General features: G+C 33.8%; 4 protein-coding genes and 1 non-coding gene across 7 annotated transcripts; 2 read left to right on the top strand and 3 right to left on the bottom strand.

The window, feature by feature from the left end:
* Positions 1–4,256: 4,256 nt before the first annotated feature.
* LOC107408867 (ethylene-responsive transcription factor ERF003) lies at positions 4,257–5,370 on the bottom strand. Its single transcript, XM_016016298.4, has 2 exons — positions 5,237–5,370; positions 4,257–5,000 (listed from the first exon to the last, which is right to left on the bottom strand). The coding sequence occupies exons 1-2, from the start codon at positions 5,317–5,319 to the stop codon at positions 4,484–4,486; spliced, it is 600 nt and encodes a 199-aa protein (XP_015871784.3). The 5' UTR covers positions 5,320–5,370; the 3' UTR covers positions 4,257–4,483.
* Positions 5,371–10,310: 4,940 nt separating this feature from the next.
* Positions 10,311–15,040, bottom strand: LOC107408680 (protein RAE1). Of its 2 annotated transcripts, XR_003053841.3 has the most exons (10): positions 14,907–15,040; positions 13,762–14,120; positions 13,418–13,559; positions 13,038–13,118; positions 12,094–12,222; positions 11,684–11,761; positions 11,519–11,590; positions 11,212–11,419; positions 10,963–11,043; positions 10,785–10,824 (listed from the first exon to the last, which is right to left on the bottom strand). XR_003053841.3 is itself a non-coding variant. In XM_025068280.3 (9 exons), exons 1-9 carry the CDS (start codon positions 14,940–14,942, stop codon positions 10,774–10,776), a joined length of 1,029 nt encoding a protein of 342 aa, XP_024924048.1. In that variant the 5' UTR covers positions 14,943–15,040; the 3' UTR covers positions 10,311–10,773. The 2 variants fall into 2 exon arrangements, 1 of the variants encoding a protein (XP_024924048.1); XM_025068280.3 differs by lacking the exon at positions 11,212–11,419 and having other exon boundaries at positions 10,311–10,824.
* Positions 15,041–15,199: 159 nt separating this feature from the next.
* Positions 15,200–18,031, top strand: LOC107408669 (uncharacterized). The gene is made up of 9 exons (XM_016016082.4): positions 15,200–15,335; positions 15,435–15,500; positions 15,585–15,914; positions 16,016–16,241; positions 16,391–16,448; positions 16,955–17,041; positions 17,146–17,280; positions 17,388–17,517; positions 17,639–18,031. The coding sequence occupies exons 1-9, from the start codon at positions 15,262–15,264 to the stop codon at positions 17,859–17,861; spliced, it is 1,329 nt and encodes a 442-aa protein (XP_015871568.3). The 5' UTR covers positions 15,200–15,261; the 3' UTR covers positions 17,862–18,031.
* A 92-nt stretch (positions 18,032–18,123) lies between these two features.
* On the bottom strand, positions 18,124–18,196 carry TRNAA-UGC (transfer RNA alanine (anticodon UGC)). Its single transcript has one exon. It is a non-coding gene; the product is annotated as a tRNA-Ala (tRNA).
* A 293-nt stretch (positions 18,197–18,489) lies between these two features.
* Positions 18,490–23,847, top strand: LOC107409041 (nuclear pore complex protein NUP96). Of its 2 annotated transcripts, none has more exons than XM_016016483.4 (6): positions 18,490–18,735; positions 19,234–21,966; positions 22,230–22,353; positions 22,610–22,758; positions 23,351–23,448; positions 23,546–23,847. In XM_016016483.4, exons 2-6 carry the CDS (start codon positions 19,408–19,410, stop codon positions 23,739–23,741), a joined length of 3,126 nt encoding a protein of 1,041 aa, XP_015871969.3. In that variant the 5' UTR covers positions 18,490–18,735; positions 19,234–19,407; the 3' UTR covers positions 23,742–23,847. The 2 variants fall into 2 exon arrangements, with proteins under 2 accessions (XP_015871969.3, XP_015871961.3); XM_016016475.4 differs by having other exon boundaries at positions 19,258–21,966.
* The last annotated feature ends 110 nt before the right edge of the window (positions 23,848–23,957 follow it).

Here is a 23,957-nt window from a genome sequence, read left to right on the forward strand (position 1 = left end):
TGGCGTATCAAGTGGGTGCTCCATTTTGGGCTTTAATTAATAATAATTATATGATTTTACAAATAAATAAATATATATATATATATATATATATTTTTTATATATTTTTGTGGAATCAAATTGAATTTGAATCCTCATGTTTTGCATGTCCTTGTGATTAATTTATTATAAAACCTCTCTCTTCTTTTCTCATTGTTGCTTTCTAATTCCCCTTTCTCCTTCTTTCCTTCTCTCTTTTTTTTTCCCTCTTCCAGTAACTTTCTCTCTCTAAAAAAAAGCCAAAAAAATAAATTTTGAAAGGCATTTCTTTAGTAATCAAATAATAGAAAGGTACTTTTTAAAATGGTTAAAATGATAAAAACAAGGTTTTCTTAACATAACTTGCAGGTTTCGTTGAACGATTGAAGTTAGTTGGTTTACCGTTATGGGCCGTTATGAGTTGGGCCCCAAGGGTAAGTCTTTTGAGCTGGCCCATTCAATCAGCCTCTGTGCTCCCTCGTCAATTTCGAAGAAAATGTATGTTTGTCCCATACCATCATTGCTTACTCATCAACGACTATTCTCTTTATTGAAATATGCGCGATAAAAAAAAATAAATAAAAAATAAAAAATAAAGAGGGAATGAAAACAATTTTGTGAGCCTTTATTTGAAAAAGAAGAGGCAAAAATTTTTTTTTTCTTTCTTTTTTTGAACAACGAAGTGGCAAATTAATTGAGAAGAAGAAAGGAGACGGTAAATTTATATACATGGTAGAGAGGAAATTAAGATCAAAATAGACCAGGCCCGTATATTTTTTTGGTAATATATGAAAGGGCCAAATAAATTAGATTGAATGAAATGGTTGTCCATGCAAGTGGAAACAACTTGTTTATTATTTAATATTTACAAGGCTTATATATATATATATATATATATATTCACCACAAGGCTTCATTATATATGTTTTAAAATATTATATATGATTTAAGGGAGAGAGGGAGAGAGAGAGGTTCTGTGTTTGAGGTACTATTATAGTCAAGTTTTTAAATAGTTCAATAAATAATTTCCCTTCAAGAAGAAAACAGAGAGAGGGAAGAAGAGAGATGGTAGCATATATACCGTAAGGTGTAGGTCGATTTAGGTACATATGTATGTATCATAAAAATTAAAAGTGGGTAGCTAAAACCATGTGCGTTGTAATATGCATACATGTACATGGAGGCACTGTGTTTGAGGATATATAACATGCTTCTATCTTTAACCAAAAAAAAAAAAAAATATATATATATATATATATATATATATAACATGGCTCTCCATGTGAAGGGATGGGAGAGCAGACATTGAAAAAGAAATATTTTATCATATATATATATATATATATAAATCATATATATGCATGCATGTTCATGGTTGGGAGAATGAGAAGCGATACAGTGTTTTCTGGAACCTTTGCTTCTGTTTGTTTCCATTAATGCCTGACCAAGAAAATTGAGTTCGAAAGTGCTTTGGCTTTTTTGTTTGGATGTTTGGTCACCAACCTTAAAATACTCTTTTCTTTTTATCTCTTTCATTTTTCATTTTTTTCTTTTTTTTTTCAAAAAAGGCTATTTAGAAGAACTATGCAGGACTTAAGTAGTCTACTTCAAGTATTTAAACCCAATGATAAAACGGATCCAAAACTAGAATATAATGAAGTTTCAAAATATATAATATTATATAATTTAAATATTTATATTTACGGCTAATATGATTGCCTTCCTCCATGATTTGGACAAGAGATTCCATGTACTATGATTAATTTTGACCACTTTTTTTTTTTTTTTTTTCAAATTTAGCTTTTCTAAGGACAAAAAGAAATCTCGCATTATACACAATTGAACGGTACTCATTTATTCCAAATATGATATTATTTGACATATATCGTAGGGTTATTTCTTTCTACTTTAATAATTCAGCTTTATTAGTCAATTTTGTTCTTGCTTATCAGATGTATAATATGGACAGACTTACATAGCATTGTTCATGCCAAATTTTGATGTGGATATATAGAAAATTGAACATTTTTTTAAGCAAAAAAAGATTAGAAAGAAAGCTTCTTTTTTTTTTTTTTTTTTTGGGTGGTCTAACGACCATTTTGTTTACCAAGAAAACAAACAATTTAAACAGATCCATAATGATTAAATTTACCATATATATTACATGCCACCTAAGAATTGAGTGATCATTATTTCAGTTAACTTTGCTAAATTCATAGTTGTATAACAAATGAGAATAACGGTTGTGGGGGACAAAATCAATTTCCCCTAATACATGAATAATCATGAAAGGCATGAGATTGGAATAGGGGCACGGAGGGGGCCCCCTCCATCATCTACCATGCAACCTTTGTTTCTCCCTCATTCAAATTTTTTATATATGTGCATGTAATTATATATTATAAATAGGAGTATTAGTTCGAAATGAAAGTTTATTTAATATTGAATTCATAATTATTTTCTAAAACAAGAATAACTTTATAATTCAACTATTTTTTATTGACGTTAAAAAGGAAAATTAAGAAATTATAGAGGACTCTTTTACATAATGGTGTCTGTACATCTTGACTAAAAATCAGTATAATTACCACTTATAGTGGAGGAAGTACTGACTACTGAATAGTAATACATATATATATATATATGGTCCTTGATTGTTTCACATAATAAAATTATTAGACTTTGAGGATAAGGATATGTGACTAGAAGATCATATAATAAGCAGTGTTTTTCTTGGAATAAGGGGAATATTTTGTAAAAACAGAGGGTAATATCTATGTTGAGGTAAGCAAATCATTTTATGTGACTCTTACGACATGATAAATGCTCTAACACCATGACATGTAGGGTCCAGATTGTTTGGAAACTGCGCGAACTTTATTATAAGCATGAAACAGATCCTCAAACACACACTCCAAAAGTGACAGGGACAGAGTGCATTTCCATCATATATTTGACTCCTAGCTTGTCCAAATGCAATATTCTTTCTTTACTCTTCGCTAAACAAATTTATGTACTCCAAAATTGTAAATAGCACAAAAGTACAATTTCTAATAATACTCATTAGCTATGTTTAATTTCTTGACATGAAAGATGTGGATTGGACTCGATGATTCAATCAGGAATATATACATATATATGTGCATCTTCAAAAGTACTACTTATTAATAATCCAATTTTTTATGCTTTTCCATGGCAATATTAATGTTAGGTTGTGTAGTGTGTATGTGAATACATGTTAATGAATGATTCATTTAATTTGAGAGAAAGTCATGGTTCTAAAGAATAGACAGATCCAACCTGGAACGATAAGAAAGCTGTCAAGTCTATTATCAATTGGAAGAAAAGCAAGTGAGAAAACAAAGAGAATGTTTAGAAAGAGTGGAAATACATAATCAGCACAAGGTCCAAAATGCTGCAAAACCCTGTTCATATTTGACATATTAATTCCTCCAAACACACAAATATTGACTCAGCAATATTTTTTGATCCTTATGTTGACTCGGAAATTGGGTTGATGATATTCTGGATACCATTTGATTCTGCACTTGTCTCTATCCCCTGTTGCCTTCATTACCATTTTGAGTGAATATATGGTTGTCCGGTTTATTAAATATGTATGTCTGCAAAATCTAATCTAAAGTTTTGGAATTCTTACATGATGCCCATTATGGCATATATCTAATGTTAGCATTTTAATATTTTGACCAATCATGAGATTGTGTTATGTCTTCCCAGTTCCATCTCTTACCCAACTTTATACCCAAAATTCAGGACTACCAAAAAGTATGTGCCATATATTTTCAAATCATAAGTTGTCATAGAGCCTTTACTACATAAAAGAATATAATATATTTAGAACCCCAATACTTATTCAAGTAAAGAAGCCTCTGAAACTGCAAAAAACAGCGGATTGAATTTGAATTTTGAAGGTTGTAACTGATGAAGGACTAAAAGTTTTGAATCAGACATTTTATGGAATTAGACAATGAACACCAAATTTTGTCCCCTTTTTTTTTTTTGTTTTATCTGATTTTTGTCTTCTTCTACTTACTTCTACACACTATGTTGCCTTTTTTCTTTTTCTCTAACCACCATTAGTAAAGTAATCTCTGTTTTCTCACATCCTGATCCATTTTATAAAAAAATAATTTCACACGGTTTGAGTACTGTATATGTAACTATTAATAATCTACCAGCACTATAGAAAAGCAATTAAGTAAAAAAACTAAATAAAAAATATGTAAGAACCGCGTCATCATAAATATCATATACCATTATAGAATGGCATATTAATTCTAATTAGCTAGATATATATATATCCCTATAATGTTAGATTATTGAAACTTATCTCTACCTTTATTAGATATAGCTATAAGCTAGCTGGCTAATTTCAACCAAAAATAAAAAAAAGTTTTTCACATTGAAGAGAGGCTAGCTAATACTTGCACAATCAAGGAAAAACCTATGTGTGTACACCGGGGCATAGCTCAATGTAGCCATAATCAAGCAATTCCTCAATCATCTGCTCTATATGATCATCTTCAAGTGCCTTGAACTGTTGACCAGTATTAGTACTCTCCCCTTGAACTTGTTCACCGACCCAGTTCAGCTCCGGCCTTTGAGAACCTCCCTGCCTCATCTCCGGCCACTCGAAGCCCCGTACGCCACATATTCCGGCAATGCTGGTGCTTGGAGGATTAACAACAGGCAGAGACTGTGCTCCTTCAGGCTCCTTGAGAAGGGGTTGTTGTTGTTGTTGTTGTTGATGTTTGGCCATTTGAAGAGAAACCATGTTGCATTTTTGGAGCTTGGCTGTCAAAGTTGCTGATAGAAGCTTGGTTGAATTGGATTGAGGCTCATTGGGATTGTATGCGAAGTTAGTACGCGCTTTTGGCCCGCACATCAGCCTTGCTGCTTGGTCGTATGCTCGAGCTGCGTCCTCTGCCGTTTCGAATGTGCCTAGCCATATTCTAGTCTTCCTGTGCTCCAAAATGAACAAAGAAAACGATATAAGCAAATATATATATAAAAACGTTTTTTCAAAGTTTCGATATGGCATTGCTTATTACTTTAATGCAAAGATGAAAGTTCAAAGGAACGGTGAGTGAAAAATTTCATCATTTTGATGCGCCTCTTTTTTTTTTTTTTTTAAAAAAAATACAGAAGAATAAAAACGTTTCTTGGAAAATAGATAAAATGTGAAAGAGAGGATTACAATAGAGGGTGGCGAATTTCGGAGACCCATGAGCCCCAGTGCCTTTGGCGGACACCTCGATACCGCTGTTGAGGTCTAGCCATGGCGGTGGAAAGAGAAAAGTTTCGAACTTGCTTGCCTAAAGTGTCTAAAGAAGTGTTTGTTTTGTCGTCTGAGAGTGAGTTTGTAGCACCAGAGGAGGTGGCTATGGTGGGACGGAGGGTGAAGAGATTTATACAAGCAACTTTTGGGGGGTCTCCCAATATCAAATTAACAATGGGGCCCCACAGAAGGTCTTTTTACTCCTACTTTTATTTCTTTCTCCATTTTCTTTTCTTTCTTTTTTGTAGTTTCTTGGCTTTACTACATGAGCGATAAAAAAGAAATATAAAATATTTTCTTCTCTTTCTTTTTTGTAGTTTCTTGGCTTTACTACATGAGCGATAAAAAAGAAATATAAAATCAAGGGAAAAAGAAAAGAATGAATCTCACTTTTATTAGTTTTGGCAATGAGAATGCTTGAAGATTTCAGTCCACACATCCCCTCAAAAATATTTTGTTTTGTTTTGTGAGCTTAAAAATATATGTGAATTCTCTAAAAATAGTACACTATATTTTTTATTATAAACAAATGATTGTGACAGTTTGTGAAGGGATAAGCACAGCATATAATATTTTGAAATTCTGTATTAAAATAAATTTGTTTTTGGCCATCTGTACTCAAATAAATTAAGTAGCAGAATAATTGGCAAAGTCTCTTAAAAACGAGAAAGGTTATAACAAATTTTCCAGTGTCAATTTGACTGAAATTAAAGACAAACTAATAAAAATACATGGTTTGTGAATTTGTACATCATTCATGTATGTTGTATAGGGAGGGGAGAGGAGGGGTTTTTTTGTATTTATTGTAGTAGTTAGAGGACATGGGTGCGTGGCTCACATCACAATTTCTAAACATAGGAAACCTACCCATATGCCCCAAAGCAAAGGTGAAGACAAATCCATGTTTGATGTAATTTTCACGCCCATGCCATTCTATTCCATGCCATGCCCTTCTCTCTCTCTCTCTCTCTCTCTCTATATATATATATATATATATTGTGTGTGTGTGTGTCTTTGTATAATCAGCTTGCATTGTTGGCTAGCGGGTGATATATTTGACCATATTATATATATGCATAAATTTTCCATATTTGCTACATTTAGTCATGCAAAACCATAAATGTCTGAAAAATTCATTAGATAATTCTGGATGGTGACATCAGTAAAAGTTGTAGTCTATTTCCTTCGTTCACTCTTGGGGTTAGGTCATTTCCCACATGAAACAAGCTATTTTAATTCGTATCAGAAGTAGCACTCAAGGAAATTGTTATTTTCTCCCTAAAGACCTATGTATTCACTAAATTGCCTTTTCTATGCATTTCTAGATGAGGTTATTATTTTTCATCATGTCCCATCCGAAACCTGTGGAATATATTATTTTTTGTTATTTCGTTTTTTTGTTTTTGTTTTTGATTTGTTTCGTTTCCTTTTTTTTTTTTTTTTTTTTTTTTTTTTTTTTTTTTTTTTTTTTTTTTTTTTTTTTTACAACTTGGAACCCTTTTGACAAGGTTTTTAATTACTTATGACCTTATACAATTTTAGAATACTACTGCTCCAATATGTCACATTTGATATAGGGCCCAGTGGTGATGGATAGATGCCATTACAGCTTAAATTATAAAAATACAAATAAAAAAGAATAATGATTTTTTTTTTTTTTTTGAACTTGGAACCCACCACCTTAATCTTAATTAGTATATAAATATATCTTATTACTTTAAAATTTTAATCAATCATTGATATTGAAAAAAAAAAAATGGTGAGCATCAGTTAGTACTTTATCATTTTCTACTATTTTTTTTTTTTATACAATTATGACTAATCTGTACATGATAGCAGTTATGTATAGCCAGCCAAGTTCTTTTACATCTGTAAAATATACATTGAAATTTCTTTCATAGATTTCTTGTCTATTAATTAAAATATTTTTTTATACGAATATTTTGTTTATTTATTTTGGAGCCAAGGGCATGAGAGCAGCAATTCTTCTCATAAAACATAAAGAAATAATAGAATCAAAAGTCAATTATATGTAATGTACATTAAGCTTGTTAGAAACTGTTTAAGATGAAATATGGGGTAAAAATCTCTAGGAAAAATGAAAGTCCGAAGGGTAAAACATTTTAATTTTAGATAGCTAAATGTTGGTAATAATGGGTTGTTAGAATATACTCTCAAATGGGTAAATTTCTTTGAAGTTTCCATTAAGTCAGAGCTAGTATGGTAAAACAAATGGCCAATTGTTAGCTTCTGTGATTTTCAATTTTTTTCCCTATTAGTTTATTTAATTCATGAAAATAAAAATAAAAAATCATCAATTTAATATGCAGATTAAAAGTGATAAAAACAAATTTTTTAACCCTACCTCTAAGAGGTTGCTCTTAAGAGAGGATGTCAAAGTCATTTAAATTAATTAGAAATTTGAGCTCTTATATATTGACTGTAAATCTAAAGTTAGATGAATTTGTACGAGTTGTAATGCAATAAAATTGTAACTTCATTAGGAGACAGCAAAATAATCAATCTGACATACAAATTTGTTAATTTGTGTAATCTCTTATTATTAATATTCTTTGTTATATAAGTATTAAAAAGACTAAAATAAACATAAGTACAGAATAAATTTCGCCAACAAATTTATTTTCTACAAGAATTAACTGGTATTAGTTGAAACTTAATTACAATGGCATTAATTATGTCATCGAAACCTTTTTTAGTGCATGACGTGTGCATTTTTTGAAAACTGTTATTTAAAATGTTATTATTAACTTCAATTTTTTAAAAACAATCATCATTTAGAATTATATTTGCATTTTAATAAAATGTGGATGCACAGTAAACGGACTATATATGTTATATATATATATATATATACAGTCCGTTTATGGTGCGGACGGTCTTAATACGGACAACAGTATTGGTGACGGTTTTTCATAGTATTGGTGACGATTTTCTAAAAAATCATCGTTAATATTATGAAAAACCGTCACTAATACTGCGGTCCTTATACGGACCGTCCTCACTATAAAATTTCCATATATATATATATATATAGAAAACTAACAGTCCCCATAAAGAAATTTCAAAGGAGTATTGCTAACACTTTAATTTAATCACTAATTGGTATATTTAATGATGAAAATTCTGAGAACTTAGTAGAAGTGGGATATCGCCATTTGGCAAACAAGGGAATTTGGTAAGAGAAGTTTATGAAAACTAGAAATCACATCAGTCTTCACACTTGAGATATATATATATATAAAATCATAAGAGTTAGGTGTTTAGCCAAAAAGCAAAAAATCCTAAGAGTTAGGTAAGCTTTAGTACTTGTAAAAAAAATCATTATGCAACAAGCAATTGAAATGAAATGTAATTTTCACACATTTGCATATAAATATATATATATATATATATATATATATATATTTAGCTGATTTTCCCAAACGATTTCATTAATCTGGTGATCGAAGACAGATTCTAAAACCATAATACAGAGTGCTTATTCTGTTTAATATGTATAGTCCAAAAGTTTTTGTTTGTATCGTAATATTCCATTTCGATAAAAATAGACATATCTATTCGTTAGTTTGACAATTGGAAAATCATGGACAAAATGTGTTATTATTATCAAACACGATCATAAAAGGTTTCTCCTTTTGACTGATCAAAATACATTTTGATGATCCCATCAAACTCATGCAGGAAAAGCTGTTCTCCAAAGTTTGTAGTAAATTAAATATTAGCTCCATGGATAAAAGCAAACTAAGCTACAAACTACAGCTAATAATTAAGTCTATTAACATTGCGTTAATATTGATAAAAAAATAAATCAAATCAGACACTGATGAGCACTTCGGGTACATAAATCCAACTTTTATGTCTTTCTTTTTTATTGCAAAATTAAAAAGCACGCCAAAATATATATGAAAAATGAACAAGAAGTTAGAAATAGTTATTTAAATTATATTATATATTATATATATATATATAGAGTATTTGGTAGCTAAGCTTAGAGAAAAGGGAAAATACAAAATTAATTAGATAAGGCATTAAGTTAATACTTATTTGGTATACTAAAGATTACGCGTGCTTGGAAATGAAATACAAAGTCCACCAACAAAAAGCTCATTCTTTTCTTCGTATCAAAAACATTTCTGATCTTTCTTTCTTTCTTTCTTTCTTTTTTGTTTTTTGTTTTTTTATTTTTGGCATTATATGATTCATGTTCTTTTCTTGATATTTACTCAAAGAACGTAGACTTCTGGGGATATCCTACTTTTTGGATTCATCGTCCTCTATGCGCGGCTTTTAGCCTTGGACTGGAAACATCTGTGGGCCATCACAAAATCTCAACCACTGACTTGGACATTCCAATGAATTGCTTTAGATTAGATTTTTCAGCCATGTCTAAAAGCTAAATTCATATTTGGACCACGAAATGCTAATTAATGAAGATTTGCAAATCCTTGTAGCAAACAAAGTGCTAACTGGATTATGGATATCAAAGGTTTGGACCAAATGGCATAAACATATTCTAAGATTTCTGTCATCCATTTGCTTAAGTCATGCGTCATTGTCAAAATCCATTTTCCATCACACAACTACTTCATTCTAGTCCTTCTCCAAATGGTGGGTCAATCTTGTTGCAATAATTTTATACATATTCTGTTCTACTTAATTTTTAATTTCCAATTATACACGGTTTCAATTTCACTTATCAAACTGACAGCTAGCAAATTGCCTTGTATGCAAAGAAAAAAATTCTGTTCTTGACCAAGTATTCACCATCTTTCTTTTTCTTTTTTTTTTTTTTTTTTTTTTTTGGTTAATTTCGACTTTTTGGCTCAAAATTCTCTTTTCACTTTTTGGCTCAGTTTTGAACCAAAACCGCATCGAGGTTTGCAACATCTGAGAAGAAGAGAAAGGTTCATGATAAAAATTCAGAAAATTCTCTTCAATTTCCTCTACATTTGTAAGTCGAAAGGAAAAATAATAGCAAATTTCAACTTTAATGCCAATCTAAAAATGAAAGAAAATGTTGATACAATAAAAAGAGGAAGGAAAAAGGAGATACAAGAAAAAACAAACTTACTCTATAAAAGCAATTCAAGCAACTATACAAACCTCCAAAACTTAAAAGAACTAAATTTTGATTGCTAAAAAATGGCCTCTCTTCTTTCACAGAGCAGTCAAACACCAAACTTAGCAAACATTACGAAGCACGGATCCAAGAACCTAAACGTAAAATATTGACAACTAATGGGGACAAAAATTGGGAAAACATGAAAATAAGAATGCTTTCTTCTACACTAGGATTTGATCCGGAAAACAAAGAAACCGATAAGTCTCCACCATTTTGGCAAAATCAGTATTAGGAGAAAAGAACTCTATCCATGTGAAGAAAACAACACCAACAGCCTTTCTTCATATCTTTTGTAGATCACATACTAGTTGTTTCATCTTTTACCACCCTTTGCAGTTCTTGGTTTGGGTTTCACATCCACATCCTGCATCCCACAGAGCTTTTTCAGTCAAAAAAAAAAATGCTCCGACTTGCAGTTCATTTTTCTATTTCCAAAGAAAGATTAATAGATATGATTATAACAAGTTATCTACACTTTGAGTGCATCTGTTAAGAATTGTACCAATGGCAAGTGCACAAAAATCTGGGTCTTCGCAGCCTCTGGTTTGTGATTTTCTGCACCTTTACTCCAGTCATAACAGACCTACCGACGAGTTGAAATAGAGAATTTTTAGTTTCCAGCATTGGAAAAAAAAAAAAAAAAAAAAAAAAAAAACAAACAAACAAAACAAAACAAAAAAATGGAGTCAAGACAAGATAGGGGGAAAAAAAAAAAAAAAAACGTCAGAGCTTTCCCAAGCTAATAATTTACAAGTGTGTCTCGGAAGCAGATTTTTTTTTGAAAAAAAAACTTTCCAGCTTTCTCAAGTCTCAATGTATGATGGTATTTTCATTAGTCGCAGATACTGATAATTGATGGAGAGGTTCTTCCATCTCTCTCAAGCTCTCAATGGATGTCTATGGAGATCAGCTCCAGCAACCTAATTCGTCTTCTAGAACCTTGTTTTCCTGTCGGAAAACTATTCTATCGAAAAGAGAGTCTCAGGGCAAAAACGAAGGAGTATGATGCTATGAAAATAAAACATTATTTGCTGAATAGACTTGAAAATGGGACATACTGAATAGGCAAACATTGATCCGTTATTATTGAATGCACAGCAGGTTATGGGTTGATCGCACCTTTCCATGGCCTGAAAAATACAAAACTTGTATGACTAGTACACAGCTATTTAAAAAATAAAAAATAAAAAAATACTACTGAGAAGAAATGGATCTGGATGTACCTTCAGTCTTTGTTTGCTGTCCTTATCCCAGAAATTAACAACACCATCAGACCCAGCGGTTGCAAAAGTGGGATGTATCTGCAAAAGAAAAGATCTAGATAAGATATTAAGCTACATAGATACAGTTTAAATCAAACCCTTCACCAATTATGCTGGAAATATTTTTATATGCTCTGATCACATGAATCTTTCGGAAGAAACAGTTCATAACCAATCTCTAATAAATGTTTTCCACTTTTATATCTAAATATTCAACCAAGATTTCATGTAATCCAGTTTATGTTATTCAACAGAATCAATTTGATCTTTACTGAGGTTATGAGATAAAACAAATATTCAGTATAATAGCGTGCAAACAAACTAATACCAAAAAACTACAAATGAAATGTGCTGGCGCAATAAAATCTTACAGGATGGAAGTTTATAGAGTTGACTGAGAATATATGATTGTTATGTCTGTGACATTTGAATGTGTAGTTTTTATCTTGCTGTGAATCATCCACGTGATGTACGGCAACCCTTCCTTCTATTGAGCCAACCTAGGAACAAAAGGATAAGATAATATAAACCGAACTGATTCTTTAATATTCAAAGAATAGACATATATATATATACATCTCAAAAGCAGTTAATAATAGTAATTTTGAGAAATTAGGGAAAAATATGAATGAGGTTGACAAGGAAAGCACCATGATAGCAAAGGTAGCTCCACAAATTAATTACAGAAAACCAAATGAACTTCATAAATTCCAGTCAAGTGACAAAACTACACATTTTTTATAAGTTCAAACCAAAAAACCTCAACCAAACTTATCAAAAAGACATTATCGAAGAAATTTCTGCCATGACACTAGCAAATATATACTATAGATTATGAAGTTAATGGAACATCATTTTCAGGAAGGACACAGCAATGTAAAATAGAAATATCAAATATGGAAAAAAAAAAAAAAAAAAAGACCCGGCCACGGCCAGTAGTGTTGTAAAAATAAAACAGTAGGAACAAAAGCCACTATCCTATTTTCCATCATTAATCAATTTCATGGCTAGTAAGATCACAAATGTAACAACAAATTCTAGCTATCAGAATTTATTCATCTAGCAAAAACAATAAATGATATCGAGTTAAAGTAAGCGAGCTACTCATATCTATCCTATAGAAAATGGAAAATGTTAGGAATTATGCTTTATTATTTATAAGATAAGGCAATGTCTAGGAATGTTACATGCAGGCAGTCTTAAGCAAGAGTGAATTTATCACACTAAAATAGAGAAACTAACGAGCAATTAATGAAACCGGACAAAACTTAGGAGACATGTGATATGTCAAGTATCATCTAATATAATTGAATACCAAAAATCCTTGCTGATCAGGAAAGGCAGCTACACATCTTGTCTGATACTTCAGAGGTGAGATGACTCTCTTGAACTCAGTCTGTCAGCACATAAAAACTTATTAGATTAGAAAATCAATATAACCACATAAGCTACAAATCGATACACGAGGATGCAATTCACAATATAAGTCCATTCTAGGTTATGTGTTCACATCAAGATCTGCTTACATAAATTCATCGATCAGGTTTTGTCAGACTACGCTACAATTTGCTTATGACAGTTCTGCTGCTGTGTTACATTATGAACATTATGCAGCACTGTCTGATAACTCAAAGATGCTCGAAGATCATTTCAAAAACAGTTTTTGATCAGTACAAATAAGTAGGAAGACATTACCTGAGGTTTCCTCAAATTGAAGAGTATCAGATTTCTATCTGCAGTGCCCACAACCATCATAGGATATCTCACTGATAGTGCATAACAGCGTTCAGGCAGTTGCTGAGTATGTGCTGGCTTTGGCTGCCTAGTGTCCCAGTACCTATTAGATGGCAAGAAAGTAAACAATTATTAAAGACCAGAGGAATACTAATAGTCAGTAGTATAAGATCATAAGATGGGCAGACCTGGATGTTATAAATGATGAGAGCGCACAAGTATGGAGTTACACAAGGCAGTTTAAAAAAATTTACATCTAAACATCAAGTTTAGAACCTCAGAAAATAAAAGAAACCAAGGCTTACTTCATGGTCTTGTCAAGGCTTCCTGTGACTAAGAGGTTCATATCTGGAATCCAAGAAATCTCTTTGATGGGCGCATCATGCACAGCCACAGTGGTTGGTTGAGTGCCAGACAACAAAGGCCACATTTTGGCTGTCTTGTCACAGCCTCCCGAAAATACAGTTGTTCCATCGTCCTTCCAAGCCGAGCACAAAACTGGTTGATCATGAGATATTGATACCTTGGGCGTGCTTTGTAAAAATCTGCCATTCAGCATTATCTCCCAGCACCTTACTTGATTGTCCCATGAGGTAGCAACCAAGTAATTGGCCTTGGGACTAAAAGCAAGGCTTGAAACAGAATCATTAGGAGGTTGAGCCACCTGAAATGACATAATAACAACCTTGAAAACCATATTATATGGCAAAGTAAATGAAAACTTGACAACAAAGTAAATCTATGGAGCCCATCGGGCTCCCAAAAAAAAAAAAAAAAAAAGGATAATTGCAATTGCCAATATTCAATCCAAGATGCAATCAAATTTTTAACCCAAAAACAAAAAATAAAAATAAAAATAAATAAATAAATAAATAAATAAAGATTTGACTATAAAATGTTAAAGAATTGCATAGATTAAGTAAAAAAATGAATAGGAAAAACATGGGAAAGCATGATAAACTGCAATTTTCTAAAGACAGAAGACAACTCTATGGATGACATTTACTTATTAAGGCATTCAAAAGAATTTGTAAGCAAACAATCAATCACTTCACAATTTGAGAATACTGATACTTATTCATGAAAACTAGAAAAGCAAGACGAAAAAGAGGTACAAATACAAGAATTTGCATAATGCAAATACATTACACAAACAAATAAGTACTCATAAAATGCTTGTGTTACATACAACTTATTATAAAAGAAAATAAACTTTCTTTCTTTTGCCGCAAGGCAAAAGGTAGAAAGAAGCACATAAACCAAAATAATAAAGCAATTTAGCTTTAAATTTACTACTACGGAGGAAAAGAAAGAAAGAACAAAAGCGCGAATTAAACTCAGGAATTATAGAAATAAAGTGGAATTGATAATGCTAAAGATAAACTAGAAAAATAATGATGAACAAGAAAAAAAAGAAAAGGAAAAACAATTCAAACCACAAAATAAATACCTCGAAGGATTTGTTGGGGTTCGAATTTGCAGCCATTCTATGTTCTTGACAGAGAGAAAAACAGAGAATTCTTTGAGAAGAAAAAAAAAAAAATTGACGTTATTGACTTGAGAGGGAAAAACAGAGGAGCTACTACTTATAGCGTGAGGGAGGGAAGGAGGAGGCTTCAAACAGCGTAGCGTTGGGACGACGCTATATTATTGGCCCTCGGAAACAGGCTTTATTTACGAAATTAGAATTTCAGGAAATCAATTAAAAATTAAGAATAGAAAAAAAGTCCATAGCCTTGATATATGATATCAGAGTGTTTGGCTTGGCGGCCAAACGGAAGGCGTTCGAAGGAAACAGAGCTGAAATGGAAAGTCGCTGTAAGTTTTGGCTTCCGAAAAAGAAGAGATTCTGTGCCAACGCCCGCCTCGGAGATTCCTCGTAAGCTTTCACCATCTTTCTCTCTCTATCTCTTTGTTTTGGTTTCGTTCAGTCTCTGGGTTATAATCTAATCTAATCTCTGACCAAAAATTCTGATAGTTTCTGCGGCAATCACTTACCGAGGTCTGACGGCCAGTGGATTCCATGCCCAATTGACCCTTCTCAGTAAATTTCTTCTTCTTTATTTGATTTCAATCTTTGCCTTTTCTTTACTCCCATTTTTTTTTGTTTAACTGGTTGATTCAACAGCTCTGTACTCAAAGAGAATCTTGAAGGGCATACAAAGAGATGCCCATTTATGAAGCAAGTTCAGACCTTGACTCGTCAACCCTTTTATCAAAAGGGTATCAATGCTGGCGTAGAAGAAGACCACCCAGATGAGGAGGAATCGACCAAACTGTCAAAAGATTGCGTTGCTTCGGAGTTCAAGAGGAATGCTGTTTATAGTATGACAGTTCCTGAGTTCTACGAATTAATTAGAAAGATTGAGTCTGTTCATGCATTAATATGTAAGGATATTCGGGAATCTTATAAGATTCCTGAAGCTTGTGGAATATGGATTAAAAGAGAAGTTGACAGGTACATAAACTTTGGGATTTTTATTTTTATTTTTTCTCTGTATGTTTATAATTTCATAGGAAACTGTTTGATCATGTTAAAACTGAGCTGTTGTTTTGCAGCAAATTGCCATTTCAAGAGAAACATGTTATGCAACAGGCGTCAATTCTTGGGAACTTGGAAGAATTCGGTGTATTGAGGAATTCGGTGTCATTTGGGGATGATGACAAAGTTGTCCCTGCAGTTGTTGAATTTGGAGCAGGTAGAGGGTACTTGACTCAAATGCTGGCTGATTGTTATGGGATCGAAAGGGTGTTTTTGGTCGAGAGGAAATCATACAAGCTGAAGGTTAGTAGACTTGACGGCCAAAGGCATTACTTTGCACAATTGCTTTTACTTTCTTAAGATGAAAATTGAGTCTTCACTTGCCGTTTGGACCTTGATTGACTTTCTACTTTTATTTTTATTGTTTTTTTCATGCCAAATGCTACTTCTAGGCTGATCGATCCTTGCGACAGAAAGAAAGATTGATGTTAGAGCGTTTGAGAATTGACAGTAAGGTTTTCCGATTTCCGATATTTGGAAAAGAAGTCTTGTAGTTTCATTTCCTCTCCCACCTTCTGTGTCAACTTAACAATCCATGCTTCTACCTATAATTATGTAGTACAGTAATGCTCCTTGCTCTAATACATGAAGCTTGTCTTATTTGACTTCAGCTGCTTCTTATTGCTTTTATGTTTAACCATGTTCTAATTTGAAAAGACATGGTATATTTTTCATCCTTGGACCTATTTTCTTGCAAAAGCTTCATGCTCTAGTTTTCATCACATATTTGCATCCACTGCCTACCGCTTGGTGTGAAGATCCTGTTTTATGTCTCAAATACATTATTTGTTTGCCTATATGGATGTACATTATTTGTTTGCCTATATGGAGTACCGCATTTATGTCTTGCTCCTCTTACCATAGCATTCCATTTGTTTGTTACATACAAGATGGCTAAATAAGCTTATCAAATGCTTTTCAACACTTTGTTACATCACAAATTTTATTAATTGCAGTTGAGGATTTAAACTTAAATGCCGTTGAGTCTTTGCGGGGAGTTCCTTATCTTGCTATTGGTAAACACCTTTGTGGGCCTGCAACAGGTAGTAACGAGCTTATCAACATAGTAACCATCAGAATTGATGTAAGTATATAGTATCTGTAGGGAACACCAAGTAACTTTCTTGAATATTGTTTATTGCTGCAGATTTGACTCTGAGATGTTGCCTTATGGAACATGATAATCAAAATAGTGTTGCACAGCATAGTGTTAACCCAAATCTGAAAGGTCTGGCTATAGCGACGTGTTGCCATCATCTTTGCCAATGGAAAAACTACATAAGTAACAAATCTATCTTGCCTTATATTTGTAGCTTAATAGTTGAAGTAACTTTCCAGATGTCTTTTGGTCATGCTCTCACTGACAATATGACATTTGCTGTGCCACAGATAAAAAATATTTATTAGATTTGGGGATCACAAAGGAAGAATTCCATGCAGTTACATGGTTTACCAGTTGGGCAGTAGATGCTGACCATGGTTCAGATCTTTCCGATCGCAACTTTCATCTACAGTCCATGTAACCATGTCGAACTTTTGTTTATATGAATGTCTTATCTTTCAAACAAATTCCATATTGAAAATATGAACTTTGGAAATCCTTACCAGTACTGCCACCTGATACCATTTCCCTTTTACAGTGGAAAGGAGTGTGGTGATGATTGTGAAGTTGAAGGCATAGTGAGAAATATGAAGGCAGCTGAAAGGGCAGTGCTTGGTTTCATGTGCAAGCAAATTATCGACAGGGGCAGGTTGATGTGGATGACGGAACGTGGGTTACAAACTCAGTTTGTTAAATATGTCCCACCTACCATCTCTCCAGAAAATCATCTACTTGTTGCTGGATGCAGCAATCATTTATAAAATGTCATTGTTCTTTTACGTTGCTAAAAAGTTTTGATATGTAAAACGGGACTTCACTGATGCATCGAAAATGATGGGATGTTTGAGAATGGCCTGCTGTGGCTGACAATTAACCATGTACAACGAGGAATTTCATGTATGAAACATTCGTTTATTCTTCCTTTTTCTGATGGTTGGACTTACGATTGTAAAGCAAGCAAAGTGTCTTCGGTGGAAAGAACCCTGCTGGTTTTGTACTCTGAATAATGAATTGCAAAAACGATGGAGATGCGGGGTATCGAACCCCGTACCTCTCGCATGCAAAGCGAGCGCTCTACCGTTTGAGCTACATCCCCTCATATTGTCCAAACAAACAAAGTATTTTATCAATCTCTTTATTGCGAGTTCATCAAAACAAATTTTTTTTTTATTAAAATGAAAAATGAAAATTAAATCTCAAATATCGACCTCATACAAATTTATTTAACCGTGATGACAAGAAATGAAATTATTAAATTGACATAATTTATTTATGATGTCAAAAAAAAAAAAACAAAATGAGAAAGTAAATAAAATCCTTAAATGAAATTAGATATTTGCATAATTTTTTTTTTTTTAACAGAAAGGCAAATAAAATCAGTAGGAGCTTTGGCGCGCGCCTCTTTGGTCTCAGTGGAGAATTATTCATCTTTTTTTTTTTTTTAATAAAAAAAAAATTTCCTATTCCTTCCAATTAAGTAATGAAACCTTACAACCGGGAGTGCCGGTGCATTCATCCCCTTCCCGATAAACCCTGAACCCACCCCAATCCTCCTCCTCCTCCTCCTCCTCAGTGGCTCGGTCTTCGCACTTCTTATGCTCTGTGGCTTTGCTTCCGCTCTGCTTCCGTTCTCCGGTAATTCGTCAATCTCTTCCTCATATTCTCAGTTTCCCATTGTCTCACTTTGTCGCTGTGAAGATTTTTTAAGTTTTTTTTTTTTTTTTTTTTTTTTCATATGTTGTTTTTTTCAAGCATCTGGAGAGGTACTTCTTACTGTTATTATTTTGATATATTCTTTTTGGTTTGTAATGCTTCCGTTTGGTGGCCGAGAAAAATGCAGCACGCAAGAATCGAAATCAGAATATTATTCAATTTGGGCTTTCAATCTGTATGAGATGTGAAATTTTCTAATTTAACTATGCTTCCGAAGTCGCGTTTCTTCTTCGTTTATTTCTAGGGTTTACTGCTTGCCTTTTTTTATTAAACGTGTGTTTTAAATTTTGCTTAGAGAATTGGAGTTTACTACATCAAATATCAAAGGGCATTCCCATAGTGTTGTTGAATGGAGTTTTATATTGATTCATGATTCTCGCCCTGTATCTCATGAATTTGTTTTAATTTGTTCCTAAGCAGCCATCTGTGAAAAACCTTTTTCAGGGCGATCTGATTGGTGCAAGTTTGGGCAGCTGGAAATGATAATATGTAGCTTGGCCCACTGAAAATCTATGTTGCAATTTTCGTAAACCATTATTTTACTTTTGGTGAACTTAACAGTTAGGCAAGCAACGTTTCATAAATTCACGTGGAATGGAAACATTAGAATTTGTGGCTGAAATTCTTGAGTCACGAGTTACACCTCAGTTGAAGAAAAGAAGAATCTCTTCAGTGAATGATCCTTCATCTCTCAAGGTTTTGAGAGAGATTGAATCTTATTTGCCTTCCTTGCTTTCGCCTGAGTATTATATGAAACCATGCTTGAATGAGCTGGTGATGAGGGAATTGATGAATCCTGGTTATTCTAGCCATGTTCCCGATTTCACAATTGGAAGAGTTGGTTATGGATCTGTTAAATATATGGGAGAAACCGATGTTAGATGGCTGGATTTAGACAATATTGTGAAGTTTCACAGGCACGAGATAGTTGTATATGAAGACGAAAGTGTAAAGCCTGCAGTTGGTTGGGGCCTTAACAAGACTGCTGAAGTAACTTTGCTGCTGCAAAATACAACAGATATTGATGGGGTGCAGGAAGAAAGTATTGTAAAGAAATTAAGGCAAAGCACAGAGAGACAGGGAGCTCAGTTCATATCATTTGACCCAGCAAATGGTGAATGGAAATTCTTGGTTCACCATTTCAGCAGGTTTGGATTGAGCGAAGATGATGAAGATGATATTGTAATGGACGATGCAACAGCTGTTCAAGATCCTGTGGAGAGGAATGGTGGTGAAGTGTCTGATATTGATGAAGAAACTCCGTTGGAACACTCTGGAAACTTGCTTTCTCATTCTCTACCTGCTCATCTTGGGCTAGACCCAATAAAGATGAATGAAATGAGAATGTTGATGTTTCCTGATGAGGAAGAAGAGGAAGATGATTTCAATGAAATAATATCTCATCAGAAATCATCCTCCTCTAAAGAATATGTTAAACCTCATTTGCAGAATTCAACTAGGATTAGCCGTAGATCTAGTCCAACAGTTGTCCGCAAAACTCCATTAGCATTGCTTGAGTATAACCATGGGAGTTTTGACTCAAATTCTCCTGGAACCATTCTGATGGCCCAAGAAAATAAGAGCACCTCTTTGAAGACATTAAAAGCAGAAGGTTTTAATCTGGACCTCAAGCGTGAAATACCAGTATCTGGATACCATTCTCGTAACATTGTTGATGCTGGTTTGTTCATGGGTAGGTCATTTGGTGTAGGGTGGGGCCCCAATGGAACCCTTGTTCATGCTGGTTCACTGGTAGGTGGTAATGATTCTCCGAAGGTGTTATCATCCGTAATTAAATTAGAGAAGGTTGCTATTGACAAAGTGGTTAGAGATGAAAATAACAAAGTGAAAGAGGAACTTCAGGACTTGGCTTTTGATTCTCTACTAAACCTCCATAAAGGGATAAATCATGAAGTAAAGGAAGTTGCATTTGGGGGCTTTAAACTGAAGCTTCAAAAAGTTGTCTCTCATCGTTTCATGCTTTCAGAGATTTGTAGGAGCTATGCTGATATTATTCAGAAGCAGCTGGAGGTACCTGGGTTGTCTTCCTCTGCTCGATCAGCGATGATGCACCAAATAATGGTCTGGGAGTTGATAAGAGTCCTGTTTTCTGAAAGGGAACACAGCCAACCGTTAAAATCTATGGGTGAAGACAATGAAGAAGACATGATGCAGGATGTGAAGGAAGTTTCTCCTGAAGCTGACCAGGAAGCTCTTCCACTTATTCGAAGGGCAGAATTCAGCTATTGGTTGCAGGAGAGTGTTAGCCCTCGTGTACAACATGACATAAGCTCCTTGAATGATTCCAATTATCTAGAACAAATATTTGTACTCCTTACGGGGCGGCAGCTGGATGCAGCAGTGGAACTGGCTGTTTCTAAAGGAGATGTGAGACTAGCTTGTTTACTAAGTCAGGCAGGTGGATCCACTGTCAATCGTTCTGATGTTGCATGGCAGCTTGATCTTTGGAAAATCAATGGGTTGGATTTTCGTTTCATTGAGAAGGAGAGGATAAGGCTTTATGAGTTGCTTGCTGGCAATATTCATGATGCTTTGCATGATCTTGAAGTTGACTGGAAGAGATTCTTAGGGTTATTAATGTGGTATAAACTACCACCTGATGCTTCATTGCCTGCTGTTTTCTGCACTTATCAACATCTTCTTGACGATGGAAGGGCTCCATGTCCTGTGCCAGTTTATTTTGATGAAGGACTGGTAGAAGAGGATGTGATTTGGAGAACAAAGGAGCGCTTTGACATATCATATTATCTGATGCTTCTTCATGCAAGTGAAGCAAATGAGTCTGGCTTTTTGAAGAATATGTTTAGTGCCTTCTCTTCGACGCATGATCCACTTGATTATCACATGATTTGGCATCAAAGAGCAGTGTTGGAAGCTGTTGGTACTATCAGTTCAGATGATCTTCATGTTCTTGACATAGGACTTGTTTCTCAACTCTTGTGTTTGGGGAAATGTCATTGGGCCATTTATGTGGTCCTCCACATGCCATATCGTGAAGATTTTCCATATCTGCAGGCTAACCTTATTAGGGAGATCTTGTTCCAATACTGTGAATCTTGGAGTTCTCAAGAACATCAACGCCAATTTATTGAGAACTTGGGTGTTCCCATGCCATGGTTGCACGAAGCAATGGTATCAAACACTTATTTTTTCTTTATCATGGTTCATTTTATGACTAGGTTGTTTAGAAGGCAACTGTTATCTTTACTTTTCAAACCTTATCTAACGGTATTATAGATCAGAATACATGTAAATTGAAAAAATTAATATTCAGTTCTTCTACATGCTTAAAATTGTGGCCATTCCACTTGAAATGGGTTGATGTTGAAATGAATAGCTGACAGATTGATTTTATTTATGCTTTGTATTGATTTGATTTATGCTCTGTATTGCAGGCAGTTTATTACAGCTACTACAGAGATCACTCAAAGGCTCTAGAACACTATCTTGAATGTGCCAATTGGCAAAAAGCTCATACTATTTTTGTAACTTCAGTTGCACATAAACTATTCTTGTCAGGTAAAATCGTACAAACTCTGCAATTAACTAAGGTGCTCTACTAGGTTTCACCTCATATATTTATTTTGTTGCCATAAGTAAATACTTGCGTATATATATTAGGCGGTAAAAACTTATGTATTTTGTCAAATAATGCCTAATGTGGCCTTAAGCATGTCCTCAAAAATTTAAATACATTCAGCATATCACTTACTTGAGTGCATTCAGCATCCTTTAGAGCCATTCTGTACGATTTTCTTTTTCTTTTTGCATACAGCCAAGCATTCAGAGATATGGAGGCTTGCTACTTCGATGGAGGACCACAAGTCAGAAATTGACAAATGGGATTTGGGAGCTGGAATTTACATTTCATTCTATTTATTGAGAAATTCATGGCTGGAAGATAACAATTCCATGAGTGAATTGGTAAGTGAACTTATCTGATATATCGAGGCTAAGCTGCTAAATACGGGCGTATAAGACATCCTGATTTCTTGATCGGTATCAACATTTAGGATTATAACTTTTTGATAATTTGATTCAGAGATCAACAACAGAGTAGTAAATTCCATGCGAATTAGATGCATATCTTGCTTCAATTGTGAGGTTATTGTTTGGTCTAAACTGCTTGAGCAAGTTGTTAAGCTGAATTATAGATAACATGTGGAGTAGTAAATGCCTGATATATTGGATACTTATTTTATGAGGCTGCTGTTTGTTGTAAGTTGTTGAAGCTTGAGCAGGTTATTGAACTAAATTTAGTGCTGGCCGAATGAAAAGAATATATATGTATGTATAAAGCTTGTTTGTTGGATTAAACTTTTTGCTTTGTGCATTAACATTCAATATAGGCTTGGCCAACTGCGGTGATATTATTTACTTGCTTTATGGTGTTTGGCAAAATATTAAGAGGGTATAGTTATCCCTTAAATTTAGGAAATAAGCTCGAAATGCATTATGAATATCTGTTTTGTTTCTCATTCGAACAAGTTTAAGGAATATGTTACGCCTTTTGCAGGATTCTCTTGAGAGCAAAAGTACTGTTTGTAGAAACTTTCTTGGTCAGTTAAACGAATCTTTGGCAGTTTGGGGTGGTAGATTACATGTTGATGCCAGGTAGATATTCTTCCAATTCTCGACTGTGATGTTGAGAACAACCTTTGGTGTATTTAAGCGTACGTTTTTTCATGGTGTTTGTCATTGTTATTTGCAGAGTAGCATATTCAAAGATGGCTGAAGAAATATGCAGTATGCTATTATCCGAGAGTGGAGAGGGCTCCACGCGCGATGTTCAATTAAGCTGCTTTGACACTGTTTTCAGTGCTCCAATTCCTGAAGACGTCCGGTCAAGTCATTTGCAAGATGCAGTGTCTCTTTTTACATGCTTTCTGTCAGAAGTGGCTACCTAAAAATATTTTGTTCCATCTTTCTTTTGTACGGGATTCGAATCTCCTTGTTAATTGCATGGTGTAAAAACTTGATCATCTTTGCAATGATGATGGAAAATTTGTTTCATTCTTGGTGATGCTCAGCTCATGGATTTTGGTTGTGTTTGAGAATAATGGGGACAATCCGTTTTGTTATAGATTAATTAAGCAGAATATTATGAGAATGACAAATGAAAA

The sequence above is a fragment of the Ziziphus jujuba genome, chromosome 1, assembly GCF_031755915.1.
Source record: "Ziziphus jujuba cultivar Dongzao chromosome 1, ASM3175591v1".
Lineage (NCBI taxonomy): Eukaryota > Viridiplantae > Streptophyta > Magnoliopsida > Rosales > Rhamnaceae > Ziziphus > Ziziphus jujuba.

What these genes read in the sequence shown, in the direction of transcription:
- LOC107408867 (XM_016016298.4), bottom strand. Translation starts at nt 5,319, where the DNA reads ATGGCTAGACCTCAACAGCGGTATCGAGGTGTCCGCCAAAGGCACTGG. An exon ending in GAAATTCGCCACCCTCTATT is followed by an intron (nt 5,001 to 5,236) that starts GTAATCCTCTCT and finishes TTTGGAGCACAG; the next exon opens with GAAGACTAGAATATGGCTAG.
- LOC107408680 (XM_025068280.3), bottom strand. Translation starts at nt 14,942, where the DNA reads ATGGCTGCAAATTCGAACCCCAACAAATCCTTCGAG. An exon ending in AGCCTTGACAAGACCATGAA is followed by an intron (nt 13,560 to 13,761) that starts GTAAGCCTTGGT and finishes GCCATCTAATAG; the next exon opens with GTACTGGGACACTAGGCAGC. An exon ending in ACTCTATAAACTTCCATCCT is followed by an intron (nt 11,762 to 12,093) that starts GTAAGATTTTAT and finishes TTTCTTTTGCAG; the next exon opens with ATACATCCCACTTTTGCAAC.
- LOC107408669 (XM_016016082.4), top strand. Translation starts at nt 15,262, where the DNA reads ATGGAAAGTCGCTGTAAGTTTTGGCTTCCGAAAAAGAAGAGATTCTGT. An exon ending in AGAGCGTTTGAGAATTGACA is followed by an intron (nt 16,449 to 16,954) that starts GTAAGGTTTTCC and finishes TATTAATTGCAG; the next exon opens with TTGAGGATTTAAACTTAAAT. An exon ending in CCTTTGTGGGCCTGCAACAG is followed by an intron (nt 17,042 to 17,145) that starts GTAGTAACGAGC and finishes TTATTGCTGCAG; the next exon opens with ATTTGACTCTGAGATGTTGC.
- LOC107409041 (XM_016016483.4), top strand. Translation starts at nt 19,408, where the DNA reads ATGGAAACATTAGAATTTGTGGCTGAAATTCTTGAGTCACGAGTTACA. An exon ending in CATGGTTGCACGAAGCAATG is followed by an intron (nt 21,967 to 22,229) that starts GTATCAAACACT and finishes TCTGTATTGCAG; the next exon opens with GCAGTTTATTACAGCTACTA. An exon ending in AGATTACATGTTGATGCCAG is followed by an intron (nt 23,449 to 23,545) that starts GTAGATATTCTT and finishes TGTTATTTGCAG; the next exon opens with AGTAGCATATTCAAAGATGG.